Source organism: Delphinapterus leucas, chromosome 1 (assembly GCF_059928025.1).
Source record: "Delphinapterus leucas isolate spDelLeu-1000000601 "Yukka" chromosome 1, BTC_Dleu_Yukka2, whole genome shotgun sequence".
Classification (NCBI taxonomy): Eukaryota; Metazoa; Chordata; class Mammalia; order Artiodactyla; family Monodontidae; genus Delphinapterus; species Delphinapterus leucas.
The window spans coordinates 171,340,729-171,354,309 of NC_143129.1; the positions used below are offsets into that span (position 1 = coordinate 171,340,729).

At 35.2% G+C, this 13,581-nt stretch overlaps 1 protein-coding gene across 1 annotated transcript in view; it reads right to left on the reverse strand.

Moving 5' to 3' along the window:
• Nucleotides 1-334: 334 nt before the first annotated feature.
• The window catches only part of CLIC4 (CLIC family member 4), an 83,665-nt gene continuing 70,418 nt past the window's right edge, over nt 335-13,581 (reverse strand). Inside the window, exons 5-6 of the mRNA XM_022551726.3 lie at nt 4,561-4,742; nt 335-3,862 (exon numbers count right to left, since the gene is read on the reverse strand). Coding sequence (XP_022407434.1) covers nt 3,698-3,862; nt 4,561-4,742 — 347 coding nt within the window. The 3' untranslated portion in view covers nt 335-3,697. The remainder of the gene's footprint in view (nt 3,863-4,560; nt 4,743-13,581) is intronic.

Below are 13,581 nucleotides of genomic sequence, written 5' to 3' on the forward strand. Positions count from 1 at the left end.
CTGAATAATAGCTGTGACAGAAGGCAATCCTGTTTTATTTCTGACTTTAATGAGAGGGCTTCTGTTTCATATTTATGTATGAAATTTGCTGTAGGTTCTTGGCAGATGTCTTTATTGGGTTAAAAAAAGTTAATCTCTGGTCCTATTTCACTAAGAATGGTTAGCATGAAAGTTTTTATAAATTATTTTATGCACCTATTGAGATGAACATATGTTTTCCTCCTTTAATCTACTAAATGTGCTGAATCGCCACTCATGAAAAAAAAAGTAGTCTCAAATAAAACACTTTTACCCCAAATTGTTATTTATTTTCATGAGGGGGTAAAAAAGAACCTTTTATGATAGTGAAAATATACTTTATTTTTTAATACAATAGCTGCCAGCAATATACTGGTTCCAGAGACAGAAAAGAAAATACAAGCATTCTATAAGCTTTCATTTTCCTTTTCAACTAATTTAAAGAAAATACTCCAATTCTGTTCAACATTATGATTTGGGGGATTTGAATTTTTTTTCCATGATAAAAATATAATTTTGACAGCCCCAGCCTTAGTAATTTGTAAAGGATGGAATAAAAAAGACCATATATTATAACAATAATGAATGCTTCCCTCTCTTTGAATCAAATACTGATTATAACCAGTGTAAGAAATTGGTTAATCAATAAACTTGATGAAATGTGTATCAAAATGTTCATGAAAAAATACATTTCTATTTCTTCTCATTTTTACCATGTAGATATTTTCTAAATGGATATTTTAAATGCACAGAAACAAAAGCTATCTACATGCAACTCTGGAGAGATTCAAAACAACAGAAGTAAATATGCCTAAATTCTAAAGTCAATCAACTGAGTGTAAGAATAAATGTCAGAAACCTCTTCATTGTATACAGATTGCTCAAGGGTTTAAAGATAGTTGTATTAAAAAATAATAATAATAAAGGTAGTTGTATAAACCAAAGTTACCAAGAAATAAAATCTTACATGAATTTTATCACTAAAGTCAACAATCCTAGTAAAAGAAAATAACAGAACTGTATAGAAAATCTGCATCTACATTTTTTAAAAAAGGAAGTTACATCAACTGAAACAGTAGACAGCTTTCCAAATGTTGAACACAAAAATTTCTCAGAATCCCTTGGAAATTAGTAAGATCTTCCATTCAGAGTCTAATCTCCTTGTTTAAATGGAACAAAAGGGGTTTAAATGAAGGGGAAAATGATTCAGTAGTTGTAGAAATAATAACAGATGATTTCTACTGTGTCAACCCATATACTACATGAACTGCCATGAAAACTTTCATGTCCCAAATCTCCCAAGACATGAAGCTACGATCTTTCCACAAATGTAAGATGGGGTAAAAAGCATATTCTAGGATCATCTTTCTTAGTAGCTTTCGTTCATTTGCCAATCTCAACCTCATCTAATTTCCCTGATAAAGTAATAAGATTTGTCTTTCAACAGAAAAATAATTCTGCCTTCATCAAACTTATAACAGATAGACCTTGCCTTCCTTGGACATCCAGAGAGACAGCCAAGTACAATCAGGGGATAAATTTTTAAAAAGGAGAAGAAGAAGAGAATAAATATCCAAAGTGGAAAACACTTCACAACTGAGTTTCAGAATGTGTTTTTTCATCCGTTTTGAGGACTGTAGCTCTTTCCTCATTAGCCTTCTACTCTGTACCACTTAATCCACTGTTCACTTGAAATAGACACCCCCACTTCTCTTGAATCTTTTCCATGCTTTAAGCTATGAGGCAAGATTCAATATCACCTGATGCCAAGTTACCACTATCGTAAAAGTAAGTGAAAAGTGAAGATGGCTGTCTGTGTATTGGTGCAGAGGTGACATATTCACCCATGGAAGCTACTGCTATAGAATTTCTCAGTATATAACCTGATAATGCTTCTTGCTGGAACAAGATAAATCATCATCCAACATTTTATTACAAAAAGGTGGGTACCCAAACTTTTGATCAGCAATAAGGAGTTCTAAGAAAGGTAAAGCAAAGAAATCTCCCTGAGCCAAATGGACACAATATGGAGTTTTTCTTATCTTTCTATACCAAGCTAGTCACTGATAGGTTTAAACAATGCAGAATGCTTATTAAAAAATCAAGCTGCTTCCATAAAGCCAGTGCTTACTAAACGTTAGCATATCATAGGGAAGAAAACACTGCCATTTTAAAGCAATATACTTAAAATTTCCAAAAGCAGCCTATGAGAAATAGCATTTCTTAAACAGGTTAGGTATAAAAATTACCAAAACATTATTATAGTCACAATCACAGTCTTTGGAGTAGTACATAGAAAGTCTTTTTTTTTTTAATGAATAAATACATAGCAAACTTTTGTTTTATTTTCACCAAGTTCATCCTCCCTTGTTACAACACAATTCCTGGTTTAGGACTTCAATTTAAGAAACAAACATGAAGACTGCTATTCCTCAATGTGGCTGTAGGAAGATTTAATTGAAGGAAGTGCAATGATTGAGATTAGGCAAAACTGCAGTCAATATGTAGTCACCGTCACAACTATAATTTAGTCCAAAAGAAGTGAACCATCCTCTACCCAAAGTCTAACAGTAAATGGGGGTGGAGTGGTAATCTATGTGTTTTATCTTGCTTTTAATATAGGATGGATAATGCATTCTTTAGATTATCCACATTAAACGTGCTTTAGAAACAAAATTCTACTTGATATTTTGACAAACCCACACTACATTCCTTAGGTTAGTTTTTACATTACTAACCATTGTACTGCTACAGCTAAATCAACTAAATATCAGTGTACGTAGTGTCGCTCAAACGATCTACAAACAGCAAGGCCGATGCCTACCTAAAAAAAGGAGCATTTTTAAAATAAAGGAAGAAAGTAATAATGTTCCAAATGAATGGCACTGGGCAAAATACATATAACCAGTAACATATTTAGACAGAGAGTATCACGTGCCCATTGGTTTCTCTTATATGCATAAAAGGCTTGAAGAAGATCTTGCAAATATTGTCCTCCCCTCTAGACTTTTAGCTTCTACGTAGTGTCAGATATTATAATTGATATGAAGGATAAATGCGTTTAGGCAAAAGTAAAAATCCACATACAAAGTAACATAGCAATATCTGTAGTGACTTTCTGGAGAAGGCTCTCTTCTCTGGTGGTAACATCCTTTAGTACATATCCAGGATAGACTAAATTGAAACAGAATATTTTGATACAGTAGCAATCCTTTCATATACTCTTACTAAATATTATAAAATTCCAAAAATACATAAATATTCCTTGTACCGTGCATTATGCACCAGTTTGGGCCTGATGAGGTTGTGATTACTATTTTAACAGTTCAACAGTGCACCTCAAAAGTTCTGCCATCTATACACAGTGAATGGAGACAGTGGTGAGGGCTCTAGAGAGATGGCAAACTGCCTTTAAAGTGAAAAGTTTTTATGGAGTGTCTCCAAATTAGGAGGATACGGGGTAGGGGAGGTAGGCAGGGTAAAAGAACTTTAAAATAATACTGCTTAGGAGTATATATTTAAAGATAGCTACTATACCTTGTCTATCCTTCATCCTAATCTGGAATAACTGCATGTTTGTGCAAAATAAAGTTTCTATCTTATAGGAAGAGGAGCAGTCTGTTAGGAAAAGCATGTTCTTAGGGGAAGATGTGAAGACATCTCTCTCGTAAGTGTTATTTTATTTGGTAAGTCTTTTGGCTACATCACTATATGCTATTTCAACCTCCTTATCACTGGGGCAGGTATTGGTGAACTCATCCCTACTATATGCGTTAGTTAAGTATCTCCAGATGCCGGTCATTCCTTTTGGAATATCAAAGTTGCGATATTTTTTGGCCACCACCTGAAATACAAAGAGATCAAAAATTAACATTTATATGCCATGTCTTATAAACCAGACATATATCTGATTTCAGGGCAAATTAATTCTGTGAATCTCTGAAAACTGCTTCTACCTGAAGTCTGTCACCTTCATTCTAACTAGACTTTTAAATAAGGACTGCACGCTACACCAGAGATTCAGAAGTGTGATGGTCATTGCAAATGCCTGCCTTGGCCATCCAGAGAAACAGCCAAGTATAATCACTGGATAAATACTTTAAACACACACACACTAGATCTCTGTTTTTCTTGATCTTGATCTTTACTGCACAACCATCCTACACAGCATAGTATTTCACACAATAAATGCTCAATAAATATTTTCTGCCTTGAAAAGAAAAACCCAGGTGATCAGAGAACAAAGTTTGATGCTATAAGTCAGTGTAGCCACCACTTCAAAGTTACCTGTTACATCTTTGAATTTTTATGCAGTCACAGAAAAAAAAAATCCTATTTGTCATATGCCTTGATTTTAAGACATAATTTTCCATTTAATCAACCCTAGGGTGTTTCAACTATTGCCTGAACAACATTAGGTTACACTATTTGGGGGGTGCTAAACAGTGCGTGTCAGAAGATCAGCCAAGTTTTACACAGAGGAAGTGCTGCCTTAGTAAACAGATACTAGGTGTAATAGTGCCCCACATCCTGCAGGCCTACCTTGACAATGTGCAGTTTGGGCAGAAGGTTGCAATCAGCTAGTGTCATTTCATTGCCATCCAGAAATTTACGTGTGGAAAACTTAATGTCCTCCATGCTATTCTCATCAATTTCATCGGGGAGGGGAGAATTCAGATATTCATCCAGTTTCTGCAGTGTTTTCAAGAGACCCCTCTCCAATGCTGAAAGAAAAATGGAAATACTCTAAGAAGAAAAACCACCCAAGCCCCAAGTAGAAGCGTTACTCCTTCAGTCAATAACTATTTGTCAAATGTTTCTCTGACACAGGAGAACAAAACAGACAATCTCATGGAGCTTATTTACTTGGGGGGAGAGAGATAAGACAAACAAATTTATAGATAAAATTATAGATAAATATTTTTAAAAAAGCATGATAATTTCAGATAGTGGTATCTATAAAAATTTGTTAATAACTAAATGCCCCATATACAAACACATCATGGCCCAATACAGTTGATATTTAAACTGGGGGAAAAAATGGGTGAGAAAAGGTAAACCTATTATTTCAAATCTAGGAAAACCTTGCCAAGACAGATTCTTGCCCTCAATTTTTAGTCCTGCTCCCGTAAAAGTATTTGGATTTATATCCATGAACTGTGTTAAGAAACTCCGATCCAAGCACTCCAAGCAGAGAAGCCTGAAGTTTCTGCACTGCCTTAATATTCATAAGAAGCCAAAAATAGCACTATCTTAAATAACATGAAAAATAGAGGTCAGATTAGAAAGTCCAATTTACAATCTGAATTGGAGGCCTCATTAGCAAAATAGATCAAGATACTATATGTTATAATTCAGAGAGAAGCAGGATGCAGCCACCCTGTATATCTAGAAAGTCAAGGTTAGTGACCCTTAGCAAAGAGGGGATGGGAACATCATTAGAAAGGAATATGAAACTAACAAAAGACAGATCCTCCCTTATCCCTTTTTGTCTTTTATCCTCTCAACCCACCTTCACCTCCCGCTCCCAGAATAGATGCGTTCACACTCATGAGTACAGTACTCGGCCATAACAGAAAGTTAAAATCACGAGGTGACACTCCATATTAGTTATAACTTTGAATAAAGTTGGATCCATCACAGAAAAAGGCAAAGTTTTACATGCTGTATATTAGATATTTCACCAGCAACATAAATGTCCTAACCTTATACCTCTTCTTCCAAACTGGTCCCACTGACTCATCCCTTGATCCCTTCAAAGTAGTCCAGACAACAGATGGTAGTCTTAGCTAGGTAGGGGCTGTAGGCATTACAAGGATTTTATAAGTACTTAGGAGATAAAAACCTACCGAGCTTGGAAACCAAACTGAATATGGAAAAAGGAGGATAGAAGTATTCAACAAAATACAAATGGAGGCCCTACTACATGCCAAGTTTTGTACCAAGCATCGTTAAATTCACTACTGAATGAAACATAAAAGGTTCCTACTCTCAGTTTATATTTTGGGGCTCATCAACAAAAGATTCCCAGGGTGAATGCTGGTACCATTGCTGAGACATGTACCTTCCTAGAGGAGAAGCAGATTCAGGAAATGTGGAGATGAGTTCAGTATATGCTGACTTTGAGGTGTCTGTAAGACATCTGAGCAGCGATGTCCACAGACAGTTGAGTTCTAGTCTGGAACAGACTAGGCTGGGGCAATATATTTGTAAGTCCTGAAAGCACAAATGAACGCTGAAGTCATGGAAATGAAGGAGAAGCAGAGGGCCTAGGACAGAACCCTAAGGAACATCACTGATGGTGTTGTGTGAGGCAGATAATACATTTTTGTCATTATTTGGCATTTCATTATATGATTATAGAATAAATACGTATCCATTCTACTGTTAATGACATTTGTGTTGTTTACAGTTGGGGCTTCTTGTGCAAATCTCTTGGTGTGCATCTATTCATATTCCTATCAAAAATGGAATTGTGGATATCTCATACCTGTTAGAATGGTCATAATCAAAAAGACAAGAAATAACAAGTGTTGGTGAGGATGTGGAGAAAAGGGAACCCTTAGGCACCATTGATGGGAGTGTAAATTGGTGCAGCCACTGTGGAGAACAGTATGGAGGTTCCTCAAAAAATTAAAAACAGAACTACCATGTAATCCAGCAATATCAATTCTGGATATTTATCCAATATGGAAACCACCTAAGTGCCCACTGACAAATGAATGGATAAAGAAAATGTGGTGTATACACACACACACACACACACACACAGATCACATGCATATGACGGAATATTATTAAGCTACAAAAAAGAATGAAATCTTACCATTTGCAACAACACAGATGAAACTTGAGGGCATTATGCTAAGTCAGTCAAACAGAGAAAGACAAATACCATATGATCTCACTTATATGTAGACTCGTAAAAGACAGACAAACAAACAAGCTCATAAATATAGAGAACAGATTTGTGGTTGCCACAGGCAGGGGGTGGGCAAAATGGATGGAGTGACAATGATGTAATGTATAGCATGGCGACTACAGTTAATAATACTGTACTGCATTTTTGAAAGTTGCTAAGAGTTGTAAATCTTAAAAGTTCTCATCACAAGAAAAAAAATTTGTATCTACATGTGGTGATTGATGTTAACTAGATTTATTGTGGTCATCATTTCACATAGTATACAAATATCAAACCATGTAGTACATCTGAAACTAATAAATGTCAATGATACCTCAATAAAAATTTTTTTTCAATTTTTTTAAATGGAGATGTAGGTTATAGGGTATGTGTGTGTTCAGGTTTAGTAGAAACTGTGATCAGTTTTCCAAGTTCAGCACAGCAAGCAGCGGTGTATGGATGTTCCAGTTACTTCACATCTTCAACAACATTTGGTATTGTTGGTCTCTTTAATTTTAACCATTCTTGGGTATGACAAATTCGGTTTAACATATTTTCATATTTATTGACTCTTTGGATATCCTCTTTTTGTAAAGTGCTGTTTGCTCATTTTTCCTTTGGACTGTCTGTTGTACTGACTTGCAGTCTTTTTATATATGCAGATGCAAATCCTTTGTGGTTATATGTATTATGCATACCTTCCCCCTCTTCACTTGCTTAATGGTGACTTTTGATGAACGTAAGTTACTAAACCTAATGTAGTCCAATTTATTTTTTTTCTTTTCTGATCAGTACTTTGTGTTCAGCTTAAGAAACCTTACCTACTCCCAAATTATGAAGAAACCTTACCTACTCGCAAATTATGAAGCCATTCTCCATTATCTTCTAGGAGATATATTATTTACCATTCGTATTTATATCTACAATCCACTAAGAACTGATTGTGTATGGTGTGAGATAGGGATATTTTCTTGACTCTGTATTCTGTTCCACTGTTCTATTTGCCTACCCTTCTGTTAATATCACACTGTTTTAACTATTGTACCTTTATAACAAGTCTTGATATCAGGTAGTGGAAGTTTTCAAACACATCTTTCTTCGAGATCATCTTGGCTATTCTTGGCTCCTTACATTTCCCTAATAAACTGTACAATTAGCATGTTAATTTACACACACACACGCACATGCTGTTGGACTTTTGAATAATCTATAGATTCAACACAACCCCAAATTGCAAACTGGCATCTTTATAATTTTGAGTCTCCCAATCTATGAATATCATTTATTTCTTTTAAAATTTTCTTTTTATTTTATGAAATTGAAAGAAATTTCAATTTCTTTTGTTTTCTATGTAGAGGCCTTGCCCATTTTTGTTAAATTTATTCCTAAATATTTGACATTTTTTATTGTATAAATATTTTTATCACATTTTCTATTGTTTCTTGCTAACATGCACAAATACAATTGATTTTTATAATAGCCTCATATGCAACCACCCTGCTAATTCACTTTTTTTATTCTTATGGTTCATCAGTAGATTATTTTAGATTTTCTACATGTACAATTATATTAAGAATAATGACAAATTTATCCCTTCTTTTATAAGTCTCATACCTTTCATTACTTTTTCTTGTCTATTATACTGGCCAAGACCTCCAGTACAATGCTAAATAGAAGTGCTGACAGTAAGCATCCTTCTTCAGTTCTCAATTTCAAGAGGAAATCTTTCACTACTCCCCTATTATGATGCTTGCTGTAACTTTTCTGTAGATTCTCTGTCAGATTAAGGAAATTTCTTGCTGTATCTTTTTTGCAAATTTTTAAAAAATAAACATCTTAATCATAAGCATTAAATTTTATCAAGCACTTTTTCTGCATCAATTGAAATGACCACATAATTTTTCTTTTATTCTATTATTGTGATAATTCAAATAGATTTTTGAATGTCCAAACAATCTTCCATTCTTGAATTAAACTCAACTTGGTTATGTGCATTATCTTTTCTCATATTGCTGGATTTGGCATATTTTGTTTTAGACTTTTACATCTATGTTTCAGAGAGACTGGCCTGAAAGTTACTTTCTTTTGATGTTTTTGTGTGGTTTGACCTCAAAAAGCAAGTTGGAAAGTATTTCCTCTCTTCTGTTTCCTGGAAGAGTATATGCAAGACTGATGTTACATCTTTCCCAAATGCTTAGAAGAGTGAAGCCATCTTTGTGAAATGGTTTTTAATTATAGATATAAGATGATTCACATCTTGAATCCGTTCTTGCAACAATTTTCTTACACTGTACTTTCTGTAAATTTATGCAATAGTGTTTTCAAATTTATAAGCATAGGGCTTCCCTGGTGGCACAGTGGTTAAGAATCCGCCTGCCAATGCAGGGGACATGGGTTCGATCCCTGGTCCGGGAAGATCCCACATGCCACGGAGCAACTAAGTCTGTGCGCCACAACTACTGAGCCTGGGCTCTAGAGCCCGCAAGCCACAGCTACTGTGCCCACGTGCCTAAAGCCCGTGCTCTGCAACAAGAGAAGCCACCTCAATGAGAAGTCCACACACTGCAATGAAGAGTGACCCCCGCTCACCACAACTAAAGAAAGCCCAGGCGCAGCAACAAAGACCCAACGCAGCCAAATATAAAAATACATTAATTTTAAAAAAAAATTTATAAACATTGTCATAATATCCTCCAAAAGTCATTTAAATGCAAGATCTGTAGTAATCCCCTTTTATTCCTAATATTGGTTATTGCTGCCTTCTCTCACTTTTCTTAATTTTTCTTGTCAAGCATTTATCAATTTTCTTATTAGACTTTTCAAAGAACTAACTTTTAGCTTTCCAAATCCTGTCACATTTGTTTTCTATTTCATAAAATTCTACTTTTAGTATCTCACTCCTTCTACCTTCTTGATTTGCTGATCTAACTAAACCCCTGAGGTGAATACTTTAAGGTTACCAATTTTTAGCTCTTCTTTTTGCCATTCATTCATTCATTCATTTGGCTGCACCAGGTCTTTGTTGCAGCAGGCAGGATCTTTAGTTGCAGCACACGGAATCTTTTAGCTGCGGCATGCAGGATCTAGTTCCCTGACCAGGAGTCGAACCCAGGCCCCCCGCATTGGGAGCACGGAGTCTTAACCACTGGACCACCAGGGAAGTCCCTTCTTTTTTCTAATATATGCATTTAGAGCTATAAATTTTCCTCTAAACACAGCTTTAGTGGTAGCATATAAATTTAGACATGCTATATTTTCATCATGTTATTCTTCAACCTATGGGTTATTGAGAAATGCACTGCTTAATTTTCAAACATGTAGAAATTTTCCAGCTGTACTTTTGTTACTGATATCTAGCTTTTCTTTGTGGTCAGGGAAAATATTCTATACGATTTCAATTTCCATTTTTTGGAAAATTTTTCAGATTTGCTTTATGGCTCAGCTTTACAGTCAATTTTGTGTTCCATGTGCATTTGAAAAACAAGGGTATATTCTGCAGTTGTGGGGCACAGTGAGATTAAATTTATATATCAATGAGATTAAATTTTTTCATTGTATTATTCAATTCTTCTGTATTCTCACTGAATTTTTCTTTTTGGCAGATTCTAAGTTACTAAGGGAGTAAGTTAAAATCTCCCACCGAGATTGTGGATTAGTTTATTTCTCTTTTAGCTCTGTCAATCTGGTTTATATATTTTGAGGGTAGTTATTTGGTTACACAAATTTAGAATTATTTTATTTTCCTGGTAGGTTAATCTTCTTAAATCAGTCTAAAACATGTTTCATTATCTCTTGCAATGATGCTTTCCTCAAAGTCTACTTTGTGCAATGTCAGCATAGTTTTGCCAACTTTCTTTTGGTTAGTATTTACACCATTTTACATTCAACTTTCCTGGGTCGGTCAGCCTATCTGTCTGTCTATTTATCTATTGGTGTGTATTTCAAATGTAGGAGGGAGGGAGGGAGGGAGGGAGAAAGAATTCCTTCTTGTACATAAGCAACACATTTTTAATGCAGTTAGGAAACTCTGTTTTCTACTTGGAGTATTTGAATCATTTACATTTAACATAATGACTACAAACTTTGGTTTAGAACTGCCATCATACGTTTGTTTTCTATTTGCCCTCCTGTTCTGTGTTCTCTTCTTCTTTCTTGCCTTCTTTTGGATTAAGGGTTTTTTTAATTATTATTCATTTCCCCCTCTACTTGTGTATCATACATTTTTTTCATATAATTTTTGAATTTTATTTTTTTATACAGCAAGTTCTTATTTGTCATCATTTTATACACATCATGTATACATGTCAATTCCAATCGCCCAGTTCATCACACCACCATCCCCACACCCCCGCAGCTTTCACCCCTTGGTGTCCATACATTTGTTCTCTACATCTGTGTCTCAATTTCCGCTCTGCAAACCGGTTCATCTGTACCATTTTTCTAGGTTCCACATATATGCATTAATATATGTTATCTGTTTTTCTCTTTCTGACTTATTCACTGTATGACAGTCTCTAGATCCAACCACATCTCAACAAATGACCCAATTTCGTTCCTTTTTATGGCTAAGTAATATTCCATTTTATACATGTACCACATCTTCTTTATCCATTCATCTGTCGATGGGCATTTAGGTTGCTTCCATGACCTGGCTATTGTAAATAGTGCTGCAATGAACATTGGGGTGCATGTGTCTTTTTGAATTATGGTTTTCTCTGGGTATATGCCCAGTAGTGGGATTGCTGGATCATAGTATCACACATTCTTTTGCTAGACTTTGTTTCCTTGACTTACTAAAGCTTAATTATAACTTTTACCACTTCCAGGATAATGCAAGGACCTTAGAACACTCTAACTGTATTTAATTTCCCTCCTGTCTCATACGCTACTATTGTTTTGTGTATTAATTTGACTTTTTTTTTTTTGGACCGCGTTGGGTCTTCATTGCTGTGCACAGACTTTCTCTAGGTGCGGTGAGCAGGGGCTACTCTTCGTTGCGGTGCGCAGGCTTCTCATTGTGGTGGTTTCTCTTGTTGCGGAGCACGGGCTCTAGGCACGCAGGCTTCAGCAGTTGCAGCACACGGGCCCTACACGGGCTCAGTACTTGCAGCTTGCGGACTCTAGAGTGCAGACTCAGTAGTTGTGGCGCATGGGCTTAGTTGCTCTGCGGCATGTGATATCTTCCCAGACCAGGGATTGAACCCATGTCCCCTGCACTGGCAGGTAGATTCTTAACCACTGTGCCACCAGGGAAGTCCCTGGACATATATTTTAAATCCCAGAAGACACTACTGTTCTATACAGACAGTATTCATTTGTATTTTATATTTATACTACTCTTTGCTTTCCCTTCCTTCCTGCATCTCTGGGTGTTCATCTGAAATCATTTTCCTTCTGCCTGAAAAACTACTTTTAGTATTTTGTTTAGTGTGAGTCTGCTGAGATGAATGTTCAGTTTTTGTTTATTTGAAAATGTCTATTTTGCTTTTACCATTTAAAATTCATAAATAAAAAACTAATATATTAATCATTACATTCTTATAGTAATTTTCAGTTGAAAAACTTGGTGAACATATGTTAAGAGAACTGATTCTCAGAGCAGCCATGGGACATAGGATGGGTAGATATTATCCTATCTTATAGATACTGAAATAAAGAAGAGATTTTGCCTTTTCTCAAAATCAAAGAAAGGAGATCTGACATCTTGGAATTTGACTTGTTACGACTACCTGAAATTATAAATTGAACTGTGAATTTTAGAGGCTCACAGAAGAGGCAGTAAGAGAAAGCTGACTGGTCAGCAAGTATATGGATCCAGGGCTATAAATATAAATGTCACATCTTGAGGCAAAAATAAAATATTTGGATGTGTTTGCTTTCACTTTTGGAGGATATTTCACGGCTTACAGAATGCTAATTCGTTTTCTTTTAACTCTTTGAAGATCTCATAACACTGTCTTCTGGATTCACTGTTTCTGTTAAGAATCAGTGCTCAGTCTTATTGTTTTTACCTTGAAGAGCTTTCTTTCTCTCTGCCACTTTTAAGATTCTATCTCTGGAATTCAGCAATCTGACTATGATGTATACAGGTATAGTTTTATTTGTCCTGCTTGGGTTTTGTAATGCTTGACTCCATGGCTTGTTATCTCTCATCAGTTTGGAAAATTCTTGGCAATTATCTAGCTATAGCTTCAATTCCATTTTCTCCTCTTATTCTGGGATTCCAGTCATACATGTCAAACTTTTTTTATTGTGCCCCATATGTCTTACACTCTTTTCTGTGGTTTGTTTTTTTTTGTTGGATTTGTCTTTTTATCTCTCTGTGCTTCCATTAGCTATTTCCTTCTGACCTATCTTCATGTTCACTAATACTTTCTCATCATTGTCTACTCTGTTAAATTCATCTATTGAGTTCATAATTTCAGATATTGTATTTTTAAATTCTAGAACTTCCATTTGATTCTTTTTTATAATGTCCAGTCCTTTGCTGTAATTTTCACCTTGTTCTTTTACTTTTGAATATATATAAGTTATTTTAAAGTATCTGATAACTGAATACCTTGTAGTTTTTTAAATGGTTTCATAAAATGTATTAGTTGTATTCAGTCCTTGATATGGGTACTTTCTATTACTATTAGATTTTTAAAGCTGGTAAATTTTTA